General features: G+C 54.3%; 1 protein-coding gene across 1 annotated transcript in view; it reads right to left on the reverse strand.

The window, feature by feature from the left end:
* Nucleotides 1-1,746: 1,746 nt before the first annotated feature.
* The window catches only part of RTF1 (RTF1 homolog, Paf1/RNA polymerase II complex component), a 36,892-nt gene continuing 14,602 nt past the window's right edge, over nt 1,747-24,036 (reverse strand). The window contains exons 2-18 of the mRNA XM_038741458.1: nt 19,654-19,764; nt 17,098-17,245; nt 15,329-15,533; nt 15,091-15,205; nt 14,549-14,660; nt 13,338-13,476; nt 13,076-13,253; nt 12,506-12,588; nt 12,074-12,161; nt 11,851-11,958; nt 10,604-10,681; nt 6,718-6,839; nt 6,546-6,603; nt 6,118-6,195; nt 5,817-5,912; nt 3,634-3,745; nt 1,747-1,909 (exon numbers count right to left, since the gene is read on the reverse strand). Coding sequence (XP_038597386.1) covers nt 1,803-1,909; nt 3,634-3,745; nt 5,817-5,912; nt 6,118-6,195; nt 6,546-6,603; nt 6,718-6,839; nt 10,604-10,681; nt 11,851-11,958; nt 12,074-12,161; nt 12,506-12,588; nt 13,076-13,253; nt 13,338-13,476; nt 14,549-14,660; nt 15,091-15,205; nt 15,329-15,533; nt 17,098-17,245; nt 19,654-19,764 — 1,938 coding nt within the window. The 3' untranslated portion in view covers nt 1,747-1,802. The remainder of the gene's footprint in view (nt 1,910-3,633; nt 3,746-5,816; nt 5,913-6,117; nt 6,196-6,545; nt 6,604-6,717; nt 6,840-10,603; nt 10,682-11,850; nt 11,959-12,073; nt 12,162-12,505; nt 12,589-13,075; nt 13,254-13,337; nt 13,477-14,548; nt 14,661-15,090; nt 15,206-15,328; nt 15,534-17,097; nt 17,246-19,653; nt 19,765-24,036) is intronic.

Raw genomic sequence — 24,036 nt, forward strand, 5'->3', positions numbered from 1 at the left:
CCCAACCCTGGGGCCGGGAGGGACCGTGGGGGTTGGACGCCGCTCGGGCCACGGGCCTAGCGTCCAGTCAGGCCGAATCCGGCCTCCGGCCCCGCTCTCTTTGGTGACAGGCGGTCCCCGTGCCTCCCGGAGCTCCCGGCTGGTAGGAGAGAAAGGGCCATGGCTTTTTCGTACAAATTTTTATTACACATCGGCGACGGCGTCGACGCCGCATCCGGTCCCGGCGGCCGCCCCCCCAGAGAACCGCCTCTTCCGACGACAGCGAGGGAGTCCGAGGACGGGGCCTGCGGCGAGCCTCAAGTTCCGTCTTCACACAACAGTCCACAGAGGGCTTCGAAGTCGCGGACTATTCAAGTCAACAGATTTTTAATGCACCCGTCCAAACTCCTTTACACCGTACGCCCAGAGTCACTGCCGCCCTGGTGGGTTTTACGGTCCAGTTGGGCCCAATTCCCCGAGACCCCGTTGCGCGGTCGTCCGCTCGTCTGGAGGGGATAAAATCGGAAAGGGCGTCCGACCGGGTTAAAAGCAAGGCGGAGGCCCGGCCAGAGGCGGCTGGAGGAGGACGGGGGTGGGTGGTCCCCCCTCACGCACCGTCCCCCCGCTCCCAACCGCCGGAGCGGCTCTCGGCCGTCTCTTTGGCCCCGTCCTTGGTTCCGGGGGGGATCTGAGGGGCGGGACGGGATACATTCTGCCGTCCTCTGTTCCGGAAAGCTTTAGCTCGACGCCGCTTTTATGTACACCTGAGAATGATCATCACACAGTCCGGCTTCTCTTCCCTCCACGGGCCCGCGGGGCTCCCTCTTTTCCACGTCCTTCCTTCTTCCGCACAAACCGGAGGGGGGGGGTCCGTCCAAGCCCGACGGACCCGGATCACTTTCGCGACGGCTCTGAGAGCCAGAGGAGTGCCGGGTGTGGAAGAATCTGGGTGGTAAGTGACGCGCGAGTCACTTACCGTGGTCTGCTGGCCGCCCTTCCGCTGCCCAGCCCACGGGCAGGGGGTCTTCGAGGGCTTAGAAGTTGCGGGGGGGGGGAGGCCACCAGGCCCAGTCACACAGCTACAGTAGCCAGGCCCGGTTGCTAAGAAGAACTACATTTAATGAGTTTCTTTCTTGCGGTTTCGGAAAACCTGAAACGGCCGTAGAGAACCACGGGAGGCGGGTACAAAGAACTGCGGCTTAAAAATGATAAAAAAAACACCTGGAAAAAATCCTCACGCTTGCACACAGACGCACACGCACGCACACGCAGACACGCACGCACTCACGCGACGCCCTCCCCCCCCCCCCCGCAAATGTCCACGCCGGGGACCGCCAGTTTGCGGGGACTCCCCCTTCCCCAGCGCGGTTTGGAGGGCGACGGGCCGGGCCCGTGGTCGTTCCCGGAGCGACCCGGGGGCGTTTTGGTGCCAGCGTGGGCACAGACCCCCGGGGGGGACTCCAGCTCCGTGGTAATACTGATCACGGGTGCGGGGTGGGGTGTGTTTTCGGGGGGCGGGAGGGTCCCGGCAGCCGGTGGGGTTGGGGGGGGGGGGGTCGAAGTAAAAAGCCGAACTCAACCGAAAGACAAGGAGAGGTCCCAAAGGCGTATACCCACGTCGGGGAGGGGCGGCCAGAGGCGCTCTGTACAGTCCACGGGCTTTATGTTACAGGGGACCGGCGGTCTGACGAGTCTCTTGCCCGCTCGGCCCCTGCTCCGGCTCGGGCCGGGGGGCGACGCCGCGGGCCGGAGGGGGGCCGGGGGGAGGGACGCTGTGATGGCGCATGCAGGGTCGGGGGCGGCGGGGACGGGGCGGGGGGTGCTCAGATGAGCCCCCGTCGTTTCTTGTAGTCTTCCAAGTTCAGAGACCGGCGGGGGGCTCCGTCCTTGGCGGGGGGGGCTTTGGAGGTGATGGCCAGCGTCTTGGACTCTGTAGGGGGACAAGGAGTCGCGGGGGGGAGTGGGCCATCGAGTGTCCGGGAGCACCGGAGACGAGAGGGCAGGGGCGGGAGAGGACGCTTCTCTGGCCTCGATCCCTTCCGCCCCCCGGCTCCGGAGCTCCTTCCCACCCCCGAATCCCACCTCTTCCCGTCGGAATCACTGGGGGCACAAACCCACCAACCACTTCCAGGTTCCTGGGGTTGCCAACTTGTACTTCCCAAGCACTTAGTACGGTGCTCTGCACACAGTAGGCGCTCAATAAATACGACTGAATGAATGAATGGATCACGCACTTCCTCACGCCCTTTCCTCGCCCCCGTGTCCACGTGGTAATTTTCTTTTTTCTAAACGGCATTTTTTTTTTTAACAGCATTTATTAAGCGCTTACTGTGTGCAAATTTAAACGCTAACCACGAGTCAGGCACCGTACTAAGCGCTAGGGGAGAGGCGAACTAATCAGGTCGGACACAGTCCTTGTCCCACGTGGGGTTCATGGTGGACAGTGCTTTGCACATAGTAAGCGCTTAACAAATACTATCATTATTATTATTAATCCCATATCCCAGTTTGTACATATTTATTACTCCATTTATTTTACTTGCACGTACTTATTCTATTTATTTTGTTAGTATGTTTTGTTTCATTGTCTGTCTCCCCCTTCTAGCCTGTGAGCCCACTGTTGGGTAGGGACCATCTCTACATGTTGCCAACTTGGACTTCCCAAGCGCTTAGTACAATGCTTTGCACACAATAAGCGCTCAATAAATATGACTGACTGAATGAATGAATGAATGAAAAGCGACTTGTCCCAGGTCAATCAATTGTATTTATTGAGCGCTTACTGTGTGCAGAGCACTGTACTAAGCGCTTGGGAAGTACAAGTTGGCAACATCTAGAGACGGCCCCTACCCAACAGTGGGCTCACAGTCTAGAAGGGGGAGACAGACAACAAAACCAAATTAACAAAATAAAATCATCATCTTCATCATCAGTCATTATTGAGCGCTTACTGTGTACAGAGCCCTGTACTAAGCGCTTGGGAAGTACAAGTTGGTAACATATAGTGACGGTCCCTACCCAACAGCGGGCTCACAGTTTAGAAGGGGGAGACAGACAACAAAACCAAACAAATTAACAAAATAAAATCATCATCAATTGCATTTATTGAGCGCTTACTGTGTGCAGAGCACTGTACTATGCGCTTGGGAAGTACAAGTTGGCAACATCTAGAGACGACCCCTACCCAACAGTGGGCTCACAGTCTAGAAGGGGGAGACAGACAACAAAACCAAACAAATTAACAAAATAAAATCATCATCAATCGCATTTATTGAGCGCTTACTGTGTGCAGAGCACTGTACTAAGCGCTTGGGAAGTACAAGTTGGCAACATACAGAGACAGTACCTACCCAACAGTGGGCTCACAGTCGAAACTCATCAATCGTATTTATTGAGCGCTTACTACGTGCAGAGCACTGTACTAAGCGCTTATGTACAAACATATATACAGGTGCTGTGGGGAAGGGAAGGAGGTAAGATGGGGAATAGATGTGTACAAGTAAAATAAATAAATAAATAGATCGGGCGGCTCCGGAAACGTTGCCAACTTGGACTTCCCAAGCGCCGAGTCCAGTGCTCTGCACGCAGTAAGCGCTCAATAAATACGACTGAATGAATAAAGGGTCCGGCCGGCCCCGGGCTCCGGCCGCTTACCTGAGCTGGGGACTTGCAAGTCGATCTTCACGTCGAAGTCGTGCACTTTGAACAGGTCTTCCGAGAGGTCGCTGGCCGACTTGGAGTTCACGTCCTTGTCTTTCCCCGGCCCCTGGGGGAGGACAGAGACCGAGGACGGTCGGAGGAGGAGGCGTCACAGACATCATCATCATCATCAATCGTATTTATTGAGCGCTTACTGTGGGCAGAGCACTGGACTAAGCGCTCGGGAAGTACAGATTGGCAACATCTAGAGACAGTCCCTACCCAACAGTGGGCTCCCAGTCTAAAAGGGGGAGACAGAGAACAAAACCAAACATGCTAACAAAATGAAATAAATAGAATAGATATGTACAAATAAATTAGAGTAAAAAAATATGTACAAACATCTATACATATATACAGGTGCTGTGGGGAAGGGAGGGAGGTAAGATGGGGGGATGGAGAGGGGGACGAGGGGGAGATCACCCCGGGTCTCCGCTCTCCCCGTCGGACGGAAGCCTTCTGGAGGGCAGGGACCGCCAGTTTCATCGCTTCTGCCCACCCGGGCTGGGGGATTTGGGGGGCAGGGAAGGTATCTGTCTGTTGTCGTCCCGAGCGCTTAGTACAGTTCTTTGCGGCACGGTAAATAATAATAATAATAATGATGGCATTTACTAAGCACTTACTATATGCAGAGCACTGTCCTAAGCGCTGGGGAGGTTACAAGGTGATCAGGTTGGCCCACGGGGGGCTCCCGGTCTTCATCCCCCTTTCTAGCCTGTGAGCCCACTGTTGGGTAGGGACCGTCTCTAGATGTTGCCAACCTGGACTGCCCAAGCGCTTAGTACAGTGCTCTGCACACAGTAAGCGCTCAATAAATACGACAATGAATGAATGAACTTGTACTTCCCAAGCGCTTAGTACAGTGCTCTGCACACGGTAAGTGCTCAATAAATACGATTGAATGAATGAATGAACTTGTACTTCCCAAGCGCTTAGTACAGTGCTCTGCACACGGTAAGCACTCAATAAATACGATTGAATGAATGAATGAACTTGTACTTCCCAAGCGCTTCATACAGTGCTCTGCACACGGTAAGCACTCAATAAATACGATTGAATGAATGAATGAACTTGTACTTCCCAAGCGCTTAGCACAGTGCTCTGCACACGGTAAGCGCTCAATAAATACAACTGAATGAATGAATGACCTTGTACTTCCCAAGCGCTTAGCACAGTGCTCTGCACACGGTAAGCGCTCAATAAATACGACTGAATGAATGAATGAACTTGTACTTCCCAAGTGCTTCGTACAGTGCTCTGCACACGGTAAGCGCTCAATAAATACGATTGAATGAATGAATGAATCCCCATTTGACAGATGAGGGAACTGAGGCACAGAGAAGTGAAGTGACTTGCCCAACGTCACCCAGCTGACAACTAGCGGAGCCAGGATTTGAACCCATGACCTCTGACTCCAAACCCCGGGCTCTTTCGACTGAGCCACGCTGCTTCTCCATACGACTGAATGAACGAATGAAAGAGGCAGGGAGGAAGACCCAGGAGAGGCCGTCCCCAGACGTGGAGGACAGGGGAGCCAGGCTCAGGAGTCAGAGGTCACGGGTTCCAATCCCGGCTCTGCCACTTGTCAGCTGTGTGACTCTGGGCCAGTCACTTCACTTCTCTGGGCCTCAGTTCCCTCATCTGGAAAATGGGGATGAAGACTGTGGGCCCCACGGGGGACAATCTGTTAACCGAAGCAGCGTGGCTCAGTGGAAAGAGCCCGGGCTTTGGAGTCAGAGGCCATGGGTTCGAATCCCGGCTCCGCCACCTGTCAGCTGGGTGACTTGGGGCAGGTCGCTTCACTTCTCTGGGCCTCAGTTCCCTCATCTGGAAAATGGGGATTACGTCTGTGAGCCAGCCCCACGTGGCGCAACTTGATTACCTTGTATTTATCCCAGCGCTTAGAAAAGTGCTCAATAAATGCCATCATTATTATTATTATCCCAGTGCTTAGAACAGTGCTCAGCACATAGTAAGCGCTTAACAAAAACCATCGTTATTTTTATTATTATTATCTGTTTCCATGGACCGAGAATGCCAACTGCAGGGTCTCCGGCCCCGTCTCCCGGCCCCCTGACCGCGGCGGGCCCTTCCCAGCCCGCTCCCCCCAAGGAGGGTGGTCCCCGCCGCCGACTTGCCTTGCTCATCTCCTTCGGCGCGTCCGGCAGCGCGCCCGAGCCGTATTTGGCGTTCAGCTGGGCCAGGATGGCCGCCTGAACCGCGGGATCCCGGGACTGAGCGGGAGAGACGGACAGCGGCGGGGAGGGCGTGAGCGGCCACCCCTCGCCGGCTCGCTCCCTTCCGCTACCCCGGCAGCCCCTCGAGGCCCGACCTCTTTCGGGTGGCTGGGGGGCAGACGTGCCCGCCAAACGGTGCCCTCCCACCCCCGGCCCGGGAAGCAGCTCCCCGTTTCCTCCCGGCCCGCGCCCGGCGCCGTACGTTGGAGACGATGGTCGGCTTGCACTGCCTTCTGGTGAACGGATCCATCTGTTGGTTTCTCATGTTGTGACTCTCGGCCTGAAACACCCAAGAGGAGGTCGTCGGCTTCCCGTCCTTCCCACCCTGGCGCTCCCGTTCCCGCCCGGAGGCTGAAGCCACTCGGCCACCATCGCCCCTCAGAGCCGCTGCCTGGACCACTGTCCTTGGGGGTTCGTGAGACCCCCACCAACGGCCCGGGGCCTCGCCCTCCAACGCGTCCCCCCAGAAGGCGTGACTGTGCCCCCGCTGTTGGGCAGGGACCGTCCCTATATGTTGCCAGCTTGTCCTTCCCAAGCGCTTAGCCCAGTGCTCTGCACGCCGCAAGCGCTCAATAAATACGACCGAATGGATGAACGAAGGCCCCGGGGCCCGCGGGCGGGCCGACTCACCACTAGCGCCTTCTCCGACTCCACGATGTTCCACTCCCGGTTCCGCTGGTTGATGTAACTGGGGAGCGGAGAGGTCCCGGCCCGTTAGCGGGATGGGGCGAGGGGAGGCGCGGAGAGGCGGGTCCCAAACTCCGGAGGGGGAGGCGGGGCCCCCGGGGCCCGGCGGGCTCACCTGATGGCGGAGATGTTCTTCGTCCGCTGGCGGTCGAGGGCTTCCGCTCTCTCCTCCAGCTCGTTGAGCTGGTCCTGAATCTGTTTGGCCTTGTCCTGGTCTCCCAAGTCTTCCGCCATGGCCTGCGAAGGGACCCAAGCCAGCGGTCGGCCCACAGTAAGCGCTCAATAAATCAATAAATGCGATTGAATGAATGAACGAGCCCCCCCGCCACCACCGGCGGGATCCATCCCAGGCTCCCACTGGCCGGAAAAATCAATCCATCCTGGTATTTACTCAGCGCTGCCTGGGTGCAGAGCCCTGAACTAAGCTCTCGGGAGAGAACAATACAAAACAGCTGGTAGACACGTTCCCTGCTCACAATAATAATAATAATGATGATGATGGCATTTATTAAGCGCTTCCTATGTGCTTAAGCGCTGGGGGAGACACAAGGTGAGCAGGTTGTCCCACGGGGGGCTCGCGGTCTTCATCCCCATTTGACAGATGAGGGAACTGAGGCCCAGAGAAGTGACATGACTTGCCCCAAGTCCCACAGCTGACAAGCGGCGGAGCCGGGATTTGAACCCACGACTTCCGACTCCAAAGTCCGGGCTCTTTCCAAGTCTTCCGCCATGGCCTGCGAAGGGACCCAAGCCAGTGGTCGGCCCTCAGCTGGACCCAGGGGTCTGCCCTCAGTAAGCGCTCAATAAATCGATAAATGCGATTGAATGAATGAACAAACCCCCCACCGCCACCGGCGGGATCCATCCCAGGCTCCCACTGGCCGGAAAAATCAATCCATCCTGGTATTTACTCAGCGCTGCCTGAGTAAATACCTCCCTTCAAGGCCCTGCTGAGAGCTCACCTCCTCCAGGAGGCCTTCCCAGACTGAGCCCCTTCCTTCCTCTCCCCCTCGCCCTCCTTTCCATCCCCCCATCTTACCTCCTTCCCTTCCCCACAGCACCTGTATATATGTATATATGGTTGTACATATTTATTACTCTATTTATTTTACCTGTACATATCTATCCTATTTATTTTATTTTGTTGGTATGTTTGGTTTTGTTCTCTGTCTCCCCCTTTTAGACTATGAGCCCACTGTTGGGTAGGGACTGTCTCTACGTGTTGCCAATTTGTACTTCCCAAGCGCTTAGTACAGTGCTCTGCACATAGTAAGCGCTCAATAAATACGATTGATGATGATGATGATGCAGAGCCCTGAACTAAGCTCTCAGGAGAGAACAATACAAAAGAGCTGGTAGACACGTTCCCTGCTCACGATAATAATAATGATGATGATGATGATGGCATTTATTAAGCGCTTCCTATGTGCTTAAGCACTGGGGGAGACACAAGGTGAGCAGGTTGTCCCACGGGGGGCTCACGGTCTTCATCCCCATTTGACAGATGAGGGAACTGAGGCCCAGAGAAGTGACGTGACTTGCCCCAAGTCCCACAGCTGACAAGCGGCGGAGCCGGGATTTGAACCCACGACTTCCGACTCCAAAGCCCGGGCTCTTTCCACTGAGCCACGCTGCTTCTCTGAGCTTACAGTCTGGAGGGGGAAGGCACTGAAGTTAATAAACGATCGACGACGTGTCATTTAAAGATACACACGTAAGTGCTGGGGGGTTGAGGGTGGGACAAATAAATTCATTTATTCATTCATTCATAGAGAAGCAGAGTGGCTCAGTGGAAAGAGCCCGGACTTTGGAGTCAGAGGTCATGGGTTCAAATCCCGGCTCTGCCAATTGTCAGCAGGGTGACTTTGGGCAAGTCACTTCACTTCTCTGGGCCTCAGTTACCTCATCTGTAAAATGAGGATTAAAACTGTGAGCCCCCCGTGGGACAACGTGATCACCTTGTAACCTTCCCAGCGCTTAGAACAGTGCTTTGCACATAGTAAGCACTTAATAAATGCTATCATTATTATTATTATTATTATTCAATCATATTTATTGAGCGCTTACTGTGTGCAGAGCACTGTACTATGTTGCTATGTACTATGTTGCCAACTTGTACTTCCCAAGCGCTTAGTACAGTGCTCTGCACACAGTAAGCGCTCAATAAATACAATTGATTGATTGATTGATTGTACTAAGCGCTTGGGAAGTACAAGTTGGCAACAAATGCCCCCCAGGTCACAGATCCATGAGCAAGATGGGGCCAAGGCCCTCCTCCCCTGGGCCACGAAGCCGCCAGAACCACTCATCGCTGATAATAATAATAATAATAATAATTGTGGGTATTTGTTAAGCACTTACACTGTGCCAGGGTGGATACGAGCAAATCAATCAATCAATCAATCGTATTTATTGAGCGCTTACTGTGTGCAGAGCACTGGACTAAGCCACGAAGCCGCCAGAACCACTCATCGCTGATAATAATAATAATAATTGTGGGTATTTAAGCACTTACACTGTGCCAGGGTGGATACGAGCAAATCAATCAATCAATCGTATTTATTGAGCGCTTACTGTGTGCAAAGCACTGTACTAAGCGCTTGGTAAGTACAAGTTGGCAACACATAGAGACGGTCCCTACCCAACAGCGGGCTGGACGCGGTCCCTGTCCCACGTGGGGCTCCCAGTCTTCACCCCCACTGTACAGATGAGGTAACTGAGGCCCAGATCAATCAATCAATCAATCAATCGTATTTATTGAGCGCTTACTATGTGCAGAGCACTGTACTAAGCGCTTGGGAAGTACAAATTGGCAACACATAGAGACGGTCCCTACCCAACAGTGGGCTCACAGTCTAAAAGGGGGAGACAGAGAACAGAACCAAACATACCAACAAAATAAAACAGGATAGAAATGTACAAGTAAAATAAATAAATAAATAAATAGAGTAATAAATATGTACAACCATATATACATATATACAGGTGCTATGGGGAAGGGAAGGAGGGAAGATGGGGGGATGGAGAGGGGGACGAGGGGGAGAGGAAGGAAGGGGCTCAGTCTGGGAAGGCCTCCTGGAGGAGGTGAGCTCTCAGCAGGGCCTTGAAGGGAGGAAGAGAGCTAGCTTGGCGGAGGGGCAGAGGGAATGGGGGCATTCCAGGCCCGGGGGATGACGTGGGCCGGGGGTCAACGGCGGGACAGGCGAGAACGAGGTACAGTGAGGAGATTAGCGGTGGAGGAGCGGAGGGTGAGGGCTGGGCTGGAGAGGGACAGAAGGGAGGTGAGGGAGGAGGGGGCCAGGGGATGGATGGACAGCCTGGAAGCCCAGGGTGAGGAGTTTCTGCCTCATGCACAGATTGATTGGGAGCCACTGGAGATTTTTGAGGAGGGGAGTAATATGCCCAGAGCGTTTCTGGACAAAGATAATCCGGGCAGCAGCATGAAGTATGGATTGAAGTGGAGAGAGACACGAGGATGGGAGATCAGAGAGAAGGCTGGTGCAGTAGTCCAGACGGGATAGGATGAGAGCTTGAACGAGCAGGGTAGCGGTGTGGATGGAGAGGAAAGGGCGGATCTTGGTAATGTTGCGGAGCTGAGACCGGCAGGTTTTGGTGACGGCTTGGATGTGAGGGGTGAATGAGACAGCGGAGTCGAGGATGACACCAAGGTTGCGGGCTTGTGAGAGCAGCCAAGTGACTTGCCCAGGGTCACCCAGCAGACAAGCGGCAGAGCCAGGATTAGAACCCCCATCCTTCCAACTTCCAGGCCTGTTTTCTATCCGTCGGGCCATGCTGCTTCTCGTGGTAGCCCAGCGGCCGCCCCCGGGCCAATCAATCAATCAATCAATCGTATTTATTGAGCGCTTACTGTGTGCAGAGTACTGGACTAAGCGCTTGGGAAGGACAAGCTGGCAACATCTAGAGACGGTCCCGACCCAACAGTGGGCTCACGGTCTCGAAGACTGAGACCTTCAGTCGGAGCTCCCGCCCGCCCCCGTTACCTTCTCCTTCAGGAGCTGCGTCTTTTTCATGGCATAGTTGGGCGGGGCTTTCCGGAACCGCTCCTTCTCTTTCACGATCTGCAAGGGGGCCGGGGGGGGGAGTCATCAATCAATCAATCAATTAATCAATCAATCGAGTCATATTTATTGAGCGCTTACAGTGTGCAGAGCACTGGACTAAGCGCTTGGAAAGTACAATTCAGCAACAGATAGAGACGGTCCCTACCCAACAGCGGGCTCACAGTCTAGAAGGGGGAGACAGACAACAAAATAATAACAACAATAATATCAAAATCGATCAGAGTTATAGTTATAAGCCCATCATTAATAAAATAAATAGAATAACAAATATGTCCAAATCGACACAAATGCTGCGGGTTGGAGAAGGGGGTGGAGCAGAGGGAGGGAGTAGGGGCGATGGGGAGGGGAGGAGGAGCAGCGGGAAAGGGGCTCAATCTGGAAAGGCATCTGCTGTGTGACTTCGGGCAAGTCACCTCACCTCTCTGGGCCTCAACTCCCTCATCTGTAACTGGACACTGTGTCCAACCTGATTAAATTGTATCTACCCCTGCACTTAGAACAGTGATTGGCACATAGTAGGCTCTTAACAACCTCCCGGATTTTCGGGCACGAAGGGCGGCATAATGAGCCCTCTCTGTCAGCTGGGGCTGGAGTCCTCGAGGGGGCTTCAGGGGCTGGGTAGGGAATGTGGCTAATAATTGTGGTATTTTCACTCATTCAATCGTATTTATTGAGCGCTGTACTAAGCGCTTGGGAAGTCCCAGTTGGCAACATATAGAGACGGTCCCTACCCAACGGCGGGCTCACAGTCTAGAAGGGGTCACAGTCTAGCGCTTAACTATGTGCCAGGCACTGGGGTGGACAAAGGAAAATCCGGTTGGACGCTGTCCCTGTTCCATGTGGAGCTCACGGCCTCAATCCCCATTTTACAGATGAGGTAACTGAGGCACGGAGAAGCGAGGTGACTTGCCCAAGGTCACGCAGCAGACAAGCGGCTGGGATTAGGACCCATGACCTCCTGGTTTCCAGGCCCGTGCTCTATCCAATAGGTCACGCTGCTTCTGTGAAGTGGGTTGCGGTTTTTGGGGGGCTCGGACCACCCACCCGCCGGGCCGGCGGGCGCCCTGGATTCCCGCCTGCAGTTGGGACCAGTCACTCCGTCGTCCCCCCCGTAGTCGGGATGGACGGGAGGCAAGTTGGGACTCCCGCCCCCCACGGCCTCTCACCTCTTCGATGTCCTGGTCGTTGAACTTGTAGTTGAGGGCTTCTTTAATGGACACCTCCTTCCTGTTGATCTCGTCCAGGGTGGGCAGCTGCATGCCAGCGGAGAACATCTGGCCCAAAGAGCCCAGGGGGGGAGGAGGAGGAGGAGGAGGGAGAGGGGTCAGGGCGGGTCCCGGGACAGGACCCTCACCCGGGGGGGTGGGGGGCTCCCTGCTCCCAACTCACCGCTTCCTTCCACTTCATGAACTCGCTCTCCGTGAACTCCTGGTTGGAGACGAATTCCAGGCGGAAGACCCGCTGGTCGCTGCCGTGCCTGGGGGCAGAGGGGAGGGAGTCCGGTCCACTCCGGCCCCAATCGGGGACGGTGGTCGGCGGCGGCAGGAGCCCCGGGAGGGGACCACCCCCAGCCGACCGGCCACGACCGCGGCCGATTGGCACCCGGGGCTCCCGATGGGTTGAGTCGCCTCCCCTCGGACCGTCACCCCGGGGTGGGGCAGAGACCACATCTGTCTTGATTAGCTCGGACTGACCCTCGCACTGAGCGCCGGGCTCGGCCCCTAGCGAGCCATCATCGCTCCTCCCACGATTCCCCGGGGCCGACGGGCCCCCCCAGTGCCTGAGGGGACGGGGAAGGAGGCGGCAGCACCATGTCCTCACCGCAGCTGCAGCCCCTTGTTCGTCCGAGTGCCGCCCAGCTGGTAAACCTTGGCCGTCTCCACCACGCCGGTGATCTCGGCCACCTGGGCGGACGGAGGGGGAGGGAGGGAGGTTCAGCTGGACGCGGGCTTACCCTCCGCTCGGACGTGGGCATCGACATCCTGTCCGGCCCAGCTGGGGGGCCGCGGTGGGCGCGGGCGCGTGTGCGAGGAACAGAGACGCGCAACTCCGGTCTCCCAAGGGAGCTAGGCGTCCCGGCTTCTCCCGGGGCCCCCCAGGACCGTCGTCGGGGCGAGCCCGGTCAGCTCCCGGCTTCCTCCTGCCCCGGCAGGGACCCAGGAGTCCCCCGCCCCGCTCTTCCCATGGAGCCCACTGTTGGGCAGGGACTGTCTCTATATGTTGTCAATTTGTACTTCCCAAGCGCTTAGTCCAGTGCTCTGCACACAGTAAGCGCTCAATAAATACGATTGATGATGATGACGACTCCAAGCGGCTCCCCCAGCGGGGCTGGCTACCCCGGGGGGCGAGAGGGGTGCCAGAAGGGACCCCCGCCGGGGAGGAGCCGCTCACCCGGTAGACAGGCTTGCTGTTGTGGTTCCCGATGCCGATGCGCACGAAGCAGCCGGTGACCGTCTTGGAGAAGAAGGGCATGTGGCACCAGCGCTCCAACTTGTGCCGCGACAGCCGCACCCGGTTCAGCTCGTCGGGCAGCGACACCGGCTGCGATTTGGGCGGGATCTCTTCTTTCCTGGGCGGAGCCGGCCAGTGGGTCCCAGCCCCAGAGCCCGGATCGGAAGGCAGCCCCCACCTCCCACCCGCCTCCCCGACTCACTCTTCCTCCTCGTCGGAGGACGAGGACCGCGACGAGCGATCGCTCTTCTCGCTGGACTTGTCGTCCTCCTCCTCTTCCTCCTCGTCGTCCGAGTACACCTCGCTGGTTTTCAGGGGCTGCTTCTTGGCCAACAGCTCGGCTGGCGAGAAACGGGACAACTTGGCTCCCGGCCCCAGCATCATTACCATCACTCGCCTTTCTTGAGCGCTTACTGCGTGCAGAGCACTGGACCAAGCTCTCGGGAGAGCACACGACCGCAGAATTGATTTTTTCTTTTTTAAATTGTATTCGGTGAGCGCACGCTACGGGCCAGGCACTGTACTGAGCGCCGGGATGGGTACGCGTTACTCGGGTTGGAATGCCGCCCTTTTCCCACATGGGACTCACAATCTTAATCCCCATTTTTTACAGATGTGGTAACTGAGGCACAGGAAAGTTACACAGATCACTCGGCAGACAAGTGACGGAGCCAGCCTGCGCTCTATCCACTAGGCCACGGTGTATCTTCATGATTCCCCGACCTCACGGAGCCTACAGTCTAGAAGGGGAGGCAGATATTGATAAATATTTTATTTATTTACATTAATGACTGACTCTGCTCCCCGTGCATGGGATTGGGAGTCAGAAGTCATGGGTTCTAACCCCGGCTCCGCCACTTGTTAACTGCGTGACCTTGGGCAAGTCGCTTAACTTCTCTGAGCCTCAGTCACCTCACCTGTAAAATGGGGATTAAAAGTGTGAGCCTCACGTGGGACAACCTGATTACCTTGCACTCCCCACAGCGTTTAGAACAGTGCTTGGCACATAGTAAGCGCTTAAAAAATGCCATCATTATTATTATTATTATTACTAGAGGTGGCACATCAGAGAGGGAGACGGGAAGGCTGAAAGTCTGTGCTCAGGGCTGGGAAGCAACATGGCTTAGTGAACAGAGCCCGGGAGTCGGAAGGCCCTGCGTTCTAATCCCGGCTCTGCCGCTTGTTAGCTGTGTGACCTTGGGCAAGTCACCTCGCTTCCCTCGTCTGTAAAATGGGGATGAAGACTTGTGAGCCCCATGTGGGACGCGGGCTGCATCCGACCTCGTTACCTGGTATCCACCCCTGTGCTGAGTACGGTGCCCGGCATGTAGGAAGCACTCAAATACCACAAAAAAGACAAAAAGACCAAAAAAAAAATGGTACCCCCGGGCCCCCGCCTGTCCCTTCCCTCACCCGTTCGGTTCTTCCTCTTCTCCCGCTCCGCCTTCAGCTCCTCCATGGCCTGAGATTTCTTGTCCAGTTTCTCATCCCGCTTGGAGCGACGCTCCTTGTTGTGGGACATCACCTGGGCCACCGGCGGGAAGGGGGAGGGTGAGAAGAGGAGTCAGGCTGGGCCCAATCCATCACCCCCTTACCCCCCGATCAGAAACTCCTTCCCGGGGGGAGACCCGACAGGAAAGCAGGCTACTGACCCCAGAAGGGGACTGCCCCGTCTAGGAGACGCACGGGAAGGGGAGTCGGACTTGGCCGAGGCCCCTACAAGATGGGGAAGATCCGGGGGGGGGGAAGATGGGCAGTAGAGTAAGACCTAGCCAAGGCCCCTGAAAGTCGGGGACGACGGCGTTCCCAATTATTACAGAGATCTCCGTCGCGGGTCGGCCGGCGCCGGCCTTCGAGGAGCCCCTATCGTCTCGACCCCGGCGCGAGCCACTTCGGCCGGGAAGGGAGCGGAAAAAAGTCCCAGTTCCAACGGTCGGGGTCCCCCGGCTTCCCACCTGGGACTCCTGGATCTGGGTGAGCTTCTTCTTCTCCTGCTCCTCCTCCTGCTTTTTCTTCTTTTCTTTCTTCTCTTTCTTCTTGGCCGTTTTGAGTTTCTTTTTGATCTCGAACCTGGCGGCGGAGAGCGCGGGGGATGCGGCGGCGGAACGGAGGGCCGGGGCCTCGGAGGAACACCGGTGCCTCATATGGGACGGGGTGAGGGGGTGGGTGTGGGTGATTTGGGGGGGCCCCTACCTCCTCTTGAGCACCTCCCGCTTCTCGATGCGATTGAACAGCTCCTGCTCGCGCTCCTTCTCCGTCATCTGCTCCAGCCGGGCGCGGTCCTCCTCGTCCCCCATGAGGTCCTCGCCGTAGCCATCGTGGAACTCCTCGTCCTCGGACGAGGAGTCCGAATCGGAGCTGGAGGACGAGCTGTTGCTGTCGGAGTCGGACACCTCCCCTGCAGGGCAAGGCCGGGTCAGCCGCGTCGCGCCGGGAATGAGCTCCTTGTGGGCGGGGAATCTGCCTCCTGTACCGTCCTCTCCCAAGCGCTTAGCACAGTGCTCTGCACACGGTAAGCGCTCGGTAAATACGACCGACTGACTAGCCGGCCGAGGGGTCCGAGCCCCCAGAGCCAAGCCGGGGTGGGTTGTGGGGTGATAAGAATAATAATAATGATGGCATTTATTAAGCACTTACTATGTGCAAAGCACTGTTCATCATCATCATCAATCGTATTTATTGAGCGCTTACAATGTGCAGAGCACTGTACTAAGCACTTGGGAAGTCGAAGTTGGCAACATCTAGAGACGGTCCCTACCCAACAGTGGGCTCACAGTCTAAAAGGGGGAGACAGAGAACAAAACCAAACATACTAACAAAATAAAATAAATAGAATAGATATGTACAAGTAAAATAAATAAATAAATAAATAGAGTAATAAATATGTACAAACATATATACATATATACAGGTGCTGTGGGGAAGGGCTAAGCGCTGGGGAGTTCACAAGGTGATCAGGTTGTCCCACGGGGGGCTCACAGTCTTCATCCCCATTTTACAGATGAGGGAACTGAGGCCCAGAGAAGTGAAGTGACTTGCCCAAAGTGATGACCCTGGAAGGTGTCGGGGGAGAGGGGGAGCCGCATGACTGATTCATTCATTCAGTCGTATTTATCGAGCGCTTTCTGTGCGCAAAGCACAGTACTAAGCGCTTGGGAGACTACATCAATAAATTGACATGCTCCCGGCCCAACATGAGCATGGCTCAGTGGAAAGAGCCCGGGCTTTGGAGTCAGGGGTCATGGGTTCAAATCCCGGCTCCGCCAACTGTCAGCTGGGTGACTTCGGGCGAGCCGCTTCACTTCTCTGGCCCTCAGTTATCTCATCTGTAAAATGGGGATTAAGTGTGCGAGCCCCTCGTGGGACAACCTGATGACCTTGTATCTACCCCAGCGCTTAGAACAGTGCTTTGCACATAGTAAGCGCTTCAGAAATGCCATCATTATTATTATTACTACTATTCTCTGGGCCTCAGTTCCCTCATCTGTAAAATGGGGATGAGGACTGTGAGCCCCCCGTGGGACAACCTGATCACCTTGTAACCTCCCCAGCGCTTAGAACAGTGCTTTGCACATAGTAAGCGCTTATTTTATTTTGTTAATATGTTTGGTTTTGTTCTCCGTCTCCCCCTTCTAGACTGCGAGCCCACTGTTGGGTAGGGACCGTCTCTAGATGGTGCCAACTTGGACTTCCCAAGCGCTTAGTCCAGTGCTCTGCATACAGTAAGCGCTCAATAAATACGATGGATTGATTGATTGATTAATAAATGCCATTACTATTATTATTACAATCTAGGTTGGCTGCCCACGGCGGCAGGCTGCTCCGGTGGTTGGGAGAAGCCCCTGGGGGAGCCGCCGGGAGAAACGAGACGGGGCGGACGGGGCGGTGGCTACTTAAACGACGCCCCTCCTCGCCCGAGCGTCCGGGGGCCCCGGTCAGTCCGGCCAACTCTCCCCGCTCACCTTCCTCGGGGGCCGAGCTCTCCGCCGAGCTGTCCTTGTCCGAGCTGCCCGACGAGGCGGCCTTGTTCAGCTGTTTCTTCATGGCTCCTTTCTTCTCCGCCTTCCCCGCCCTTCCTTTCTTCTTGTTCTTCGAGCCCCCGACCGTCCACTGCGGAGAGAGCGGGGAGGCGGGGGAAGGAAACTGAGGCAGAACCGGGACGGAGCACACCGGGCCTGTCTTGGGGCAATGCCTCTCCCCTCTTCGAAGCCTTCCTGAAAGCCCATCTCCTCCAAGGGGCCTTCCCGGACTCCCGCTGCCTTCTCGTGGCTCAGTGGGAAGAGCCCCGGCTTTGGAGTCAGAGGTCATGGGTTCAGATCCCGGCTCTGCCAACTGTAGACTGGGTGACTTTGGGCGAGTCACTTCACTTCTCTGGCCCTCAGTGACCTCATCTGGAAAATGGGGATTAAGTGTGCGAGCCCTACGTGGGGCAACTTGATTACCTTGTATCTACCCCAGCGCTCAGAACAGAGCTTTGCACATAGTAAGCGCTTAATAAATGCCATTAATTATTATTATTCTCTGGGCCTCAGCTATCTCATCTGTAAAATGGGGATTAAAACCGTAAGCCCGCCCTGGGACAACCTGATCACCTTGTAACCTCCCCAGAGCTTTTAGAACAGTGCTTTGCACATAGTAAGCGCTTAATAAATGCCATTCATTATTATTATTATTATTCTCTGGGCCTCAGCTATCTCATCTGTAAAATGGGGATTAAAACTGTAAGCCCGCCCTGGGACAACCTGATCACCTTGTAACCTCCCCAGCGCTTAGAACAGTGCTTTGCACATAGTAAGCGCTTAACAAATGCCATTAATTATTATTATTATTATTCTCTGGGCCTCAGATATCTCATCTGTAAAATGGGGATTAAAACTGTAAGCCCGCCCTGGGACAACCTGATCACCTTGTAACTTCCCCAGCGCTTAGAACAGTGCTTTGCACATAGTAAGCGCTTAACAAATACCATCATTATTATTATTATTATTATTATTATTCATCGTCCCAACTTGCTCCCTTTGTTCTTCCCCCTTCCCAGCCCCACACAACTTATTGTCCATATCTGCCATTTTATTTATTTGTACTGATGTCTGTCTCCCCTTCTCTAGATCGTAAGCTCGTTGTGGGCAGGGAACTTGTCCGTTTATTGTTGTATTGTCCTCTCCCAACCGCTTACCTCTCATTTGCACACATCCCCCCTCACCCTTGCGGCGTGGCTTACTAGACAGGGCACAGGCCTGGAAGTTAGAAGGCCCTGGGTTCTAATCCCGACTCGGCCACGTGTCTGCTGTGTGACCTCGGGCAAGTCACTTCACTTCTCTGGGCCTCAGTTCCCTCATCTGGAAAATGGGGATTAACAGTGTGATCCCCGCGTGGGACACGGACTGTGTCCAACCTGCCTGACTTGTATCTACCCCAGCGCTTACAACAGTGCAGTGCTCTGCACACAGCAAGCGCTCAATAAATACGATTGAACGAATGGCTCACAGGCCTTAACTTAACTTAACTCCTTCCCTTCCCCACAGCACCTGTATATATGTATATATGTTTGTACATATTTATTACTCTATTTATTTATTTACTTTACTTGTACATATCTATTCTATTTATTTTACTTTGTTAGTATGTTCGGTTTTGTTCTGTCTCCCCCTTTTAGACTGTGAGCCCACTGTTGGGTAGGGACTGTCTCTATATGTTGCCAATTTGTACTTCCCAAGCGCTTAGTACAGTGCTCTGCACACAGTAAGCGCTCAATAAATACGATTGATGATAATGACTGTCTCTATATGTTGCCAACTTGGACTTCCCAAGCGCTTAGTACAGTGCTCTGCACACAGTAAGCGCTCAATAAATACGATTGATTGATTGAGTACCATAATTATAATAATAATAATAATAATAATAATGGCATTTGTTAAGCGCTTACTATGTGCAAAGCACTGTTCTAAGCGCTGGGGGGGATACAATGTGATCAAGTTGTCCCACGTGGGGCTCACAGTCTTAATCCCCATTTTTACAGATGAGGGAACTGAGGCTCAGAGAAGTTAAGTGACTTGCCCAGGGTCACAAAGCAGACTTGTGGTGGGGCCGGCATTCGAACCCACGACCTCTGACTCCAAAGCCCGGGCTCTTTCCACTGAGCCATGCTGCTTCTCTAAAGCACTGTTCTAAGCGCTGGGGAGACTACAAGGTGATGAGGCTGCCCCGCGGGGGGCTCACAGTCTTAATCCCCATTTTACAGATGAGGGTACTGAGGCCCAGAGAAGTGAAGTCACACAGCTGACAAGGGGCGGAGCTGGGATTTGAACCCATAACCTCTGACTCCAGAGCCCGGGCTCTTTCCACTGAGCCACAATGCTTCTCTATTATGACTTTTAACACCTCTCTGGATGACAGGCCCACCGCTCAGGGAGGAAGAGCCAACGTCCAGCCGCCTTCTCGGGAAAAGACCGGCTCCCGGGCCCTCGGGCCCAGCTACGGCCGGCCCGGCCGACCGTCCCCCCCGCCCCGAGACCCACCTCGTCATCGCTGTCGGAGGTCTCGGAGTCCGAGGAGGCGGCGGGCTGGCTGACGGGCTGCTCCTTCTCCTCGGAATCACTTCTCTTCCTCTTGGCCAGGGACAGCAGCTCCTGCGGGGACAACGGGAGCCCCGCGGGCCGGCTCAGCCGACGCCGCCGGAGCCCTCTCTCCCGGGACGCGGTCACACTCTCCCCCCGTTCCGGGGGGCCACAGTGCCCAAGCTCTGCCACCGATGCCCCCCAAACTGCGGCATCGGCCAAACCAAACCCACCCCTAGCGCCCGGCTCCGTTGCCGCCAGGCCCAGATAATAATAATAATAATGGCATTTATTTAGACTGTGAGCCCACTGTTGGGTCGGGACTGTCTCTATATGTTGCCAACTTGTACTTCCCAAGCGCTTAGTACAGTGCTCTGCATACAGTAAGCACTCAAATACGATTGATTGATTGATTGATTAAGCCCTTACTATGTACAAAGCACTGCTCTAAGCGCTGGGGAGGTTACAAGGTGATCAGGTTGCCCCACATGGGACTCACAGTCTTAATCCCCATTTTACAGATGAGGGAACTGAGGCCCAGAGAAGTTGAGTGACTTGCCCCTAGTCACACAGCCGACAAGCGGCTGAGCCGGGATTTGAACCCATGACTTCTGACTCCAAAGCCCGGGCTCTTTTCCACTGAGCCACGCTGCTTCTCTGAGCCAGGCAGATCCACTTTCTGGTGAAACCAAACCCACCCCTAGCGCCCGGCTCCGTTGCCGCCAGGCCCAGATAATAATAATAATAATGGCATTTATTAAGCCTTTACTATGTGCAAAGCACTGTTCTAAGCGCTGGGGAGGTTACAAGGTGATCAGGTTGCCCCACATGGGACTCACAGTCTTAATCCCCATTTTACAGATGAGGGAACTGAGGCCCAGAGAAGTTGAGTGACATCCCCCTAGTCACACAGCTGACAAGCGGCTGAGCCGGGATTTGAACCCACGACTTCTGACTCCAAAGCCCGGGCTCTTTTCCACTGAGCCACGCTGCTTCTCTGAGCCAGGCAGATCCACTTTCTGGATCAATAAATATTTCAATATTTCAATATTCAATATTTATTTCAATAAATACGATTGATGATGGCGGCAGGAGAAACCGAGCTGATCCCCGGCCGACGTGGAAATTCGTTCCCATCGCCCGGAGTCTCCGGGCTCCCCTCAGCCCACTGCTGCCCAGGTTCCGCTGGGGAAATCATCAGTCGTATTTATTGAGCGCTTACTGTGTGCAGAGCACTGCACTAAGCGCTTGGGACGTACAAGTTGGCAACATATAGAGACGGTCCCTACCCAATAGTGGGCTCAAAGTCTAAAAGCGAACGCAAACGCAGGTGGAAACTGACCCAAACTGGCTTCGATTCCTCATCGCCCTGCCAGCCTGACCCAAGATTCATTGTCGTATTTATTGGGCGCTTACTGTGTGCAGAGCACTGTACTAAGCGCTTGGGAAGTACAAGTTGGCTAAGATGACCGAGGGGACACTTGGGTACCTCCTTCCCTTCCCCACAGCACCTGTATATATGTATATATATATTTTTACTTATGTTTCAGCGCTTAGAACAGTGCTTTGCACACAGTAAGCGCTTAATAAATGCCATCATTATTATTATTATTACGTATTTATTACCCTATTTATTTATTTTACTTGTACATATCTATTCTATTTATTTTATTTTGTTAATACGTTTTGTTTTGTTCTCTGTCTCCCCCTTCTAGACTGTGAGCCCGCTGTTGGGTAGGGACCGTCTCTAGATGTTGCCAACTTGAACTTCAAGCGCTTAGTCCAGTGCTCTGCACACAGTAAGCGCTCAATACGATTGATTGATTGATTGCTGTGCCACTTTGGGCAAGTCACCTCACTTCTCTGGGCTTCCGTTACCTCACCTGGAAAGTGGGGATTAAACCTGGGAGTCCTGTGTGGGTCCAACCTGTCTAGCTTGTACCTAGAGCTAGGACTCCCAACTTGGACGTCCCAAGCGCTTAGTCCAGTGCTCTGCACACAGTAAGCGCTCAATAAATACGACTGATGATTGATTGCTGGGCCACTTTGGGCAAGTCACCTCACTTCTCTGGGCTTCCGTTACCTCACCTGGAAAGTGGGGATTAAACCTGGGAGTCCTGTGTGGGTCCAACCTGATTAGCTTGGATCTAGAGCTAGGACTCCCAACTTGGACATCCCAAGTGCTTAGTACAGTGCTCTGCACACAGTAAGTGCTCAATAAATACGATTGATTGATTGATTGGGCCCAGCTTCACACCTCTCCCACGCTGCCCTGGACTGAAGTCGGGGGAGAGAGCTGGGAAGAGGCCTTCCCAGACTGAGCTGCCTCCTTCCTCTCCCCCCATTCCCCTCCCCACAGCACCTGTGTAGATGTATATATGTTTGTGCAGATTTATTACCCTATTCTTTATTTATTTTCCTTGTACACATTTATTCTATTTATTTTATTTGGTTTATATGTTTTGTTTTGTTCCCTGTCTCCCCCTTCTAGACCGGAAGCCCGCTGTCGGGTAGGGACCGTCTCCAGATGCTGCCAACTTGGACTTCCCAGGCGCTTAGTCCAGTGCTCTGCACACAGTAAGCGCTCAATAAATACGATTGATTGATTAGTCCAGTGCTCTGCACACAGAAAGCGCTCAATAAATACGACTGAATGAATGAGGAGAGATGGAGGGAGAGAGAGAGAGAGCGCTTACGCCGGAGCTTTCTATTCCACACCTTAGGCCGGCAGCCCGGCTCCCCATCCCATCTCCGGAGCGGGGAAAGTTACTAAAGGGAAAAGTCCTGTGTCGTCGTCTTCCTCCTCCTCGCCTAATTTTCCTTCTCCTCCCCGCCAAGGTCGCGCCGGCCTTCCCCCTCCTGGAGTTTCCCGGGCAGAGGGACGGGGATGGGGAGCCTTTCCGAGGAATGACCTCGAGGCAGGAGAAGCAGCGGGACCTAGTGGAAAGAGGCCGGGCCCGGGAGTCGGAAGACCTGGGTTCTAATCCCGGCTCTGCCACCCGTCTGCTGTGTGATCTGGGGCGGGCCACCCAACTGCCCTGTGCCTCAGTTTTCTCATCTGCAAAATGGGGATGAAGACTGTGAGCCCCAAGTGGGACAAACCGATCACCTTGCACCTCCCCTTAACCCCTCCTTCCTCTCCCCCTCCTCATCCCCTCGGCCTTACCTCCTTCCCTTCCCCACAGCACCTGTATATACGTATATATGTTTGTACGGATTTATTACTCTATTTATTTATTTATCTGATTTGTACATGTTTATTCAACTTATTTTATTTTGTTATTATGTTTTGTTTCATTCTCTGTCTCCCCCTTCTAGACTGTGAGCCCACTGTTGGGGAGGGACCGTCTCTAGATGTTGCCAACTTGGACTTCCCAAGCGCTTAGTACAAGGCTCTGCACCCAGTAAGCACTCAATAAATACGACTGAATGAATGAATGAACAAATGCCACCGTTATTATTTGCCGTGCCTCAGTGTCCTCATCTGTAAAATGGGGATTAAGACTGTGAGCCCCATGTAGGACAGGGCTGGGTCCAACCTGATTAGCCTGTATAATAATGATGGCATTTATTAAGCGCTTACTATGTGCAAAGCACCGTTCTAAGCACTGGGGAGGTTACACGGTGACCAGGTTGTCCCACAGGGGGGCTCACAGTCTTCATCCCCATTTTACAGATGAGGGAACTGAGGCCCAGAGAAGTGAAGTGACTTGCCCAAAGTCACACAGCTGACAGTTGGCGGAGCCAGAATTCGAACCCACGACCTCTTGACTCCAAACCCCAGGCTCTTTGGGGCGGGGAGGGGGTCCCTGGGAAGCGGATGATCACGTTTTATCCGGGGTAGACAGACATTATGTTGCCAACTTGTACTTCCCAAGCGCTTAGTCCAGTGCTCTGCACACAGTAAGTGCTCAATAAATACGACTGATTGATTAATATAAAAAAAATTACAGATATGGACATGAGAAACAGGGGTTTCTACAGGCTACCAGATAAACACTCCTGAAGTTCCTCTAAGGGTCTTCAGGGTGGTCCCGGGGGGCTCCCATTCCTTTCAAACGTCTGAGAAAAATCCAACAAGAAGCAGTGTGGCTCAGTGTTAAGAGCACGGGGCTTTGGAGTCAGAGGACATGGGTTCATGTCAGCTGTGTGACTCTGGGCAAGTCACTTCACTTCTCTGGGCCTCAGTTCCCTCATCTGGAAAATGGGGATGAAGACTGTGAGCCCCCCATGGGCCAACCTGATCACCTTGCAACCTCCCCAGTGCTTAGAACAGTGCTTTGCACAGAGTAAGCTCTTAATAAATGCCATTTAAAAAAAAAAAAAATCCCGGTTCCGCCAACT

Source organism: Tachyglossus aculeatus, assembly GCF_015852505.1.
Source record: "Tachyglossus aculeatus isolate mTacAcu1 chromosome 12 unlocalized genomic scaffold, mTacAcu1.pri SUPER_6_unloc_1, whole genome shotgun sequence".
NCBI classification, from domain to species: Eukaryota; Metazoa; Chordata; class Mammalia; order Monotremata; family Tachyglossidae; genus Tachyglossus; species Tachyglossus aculeatus.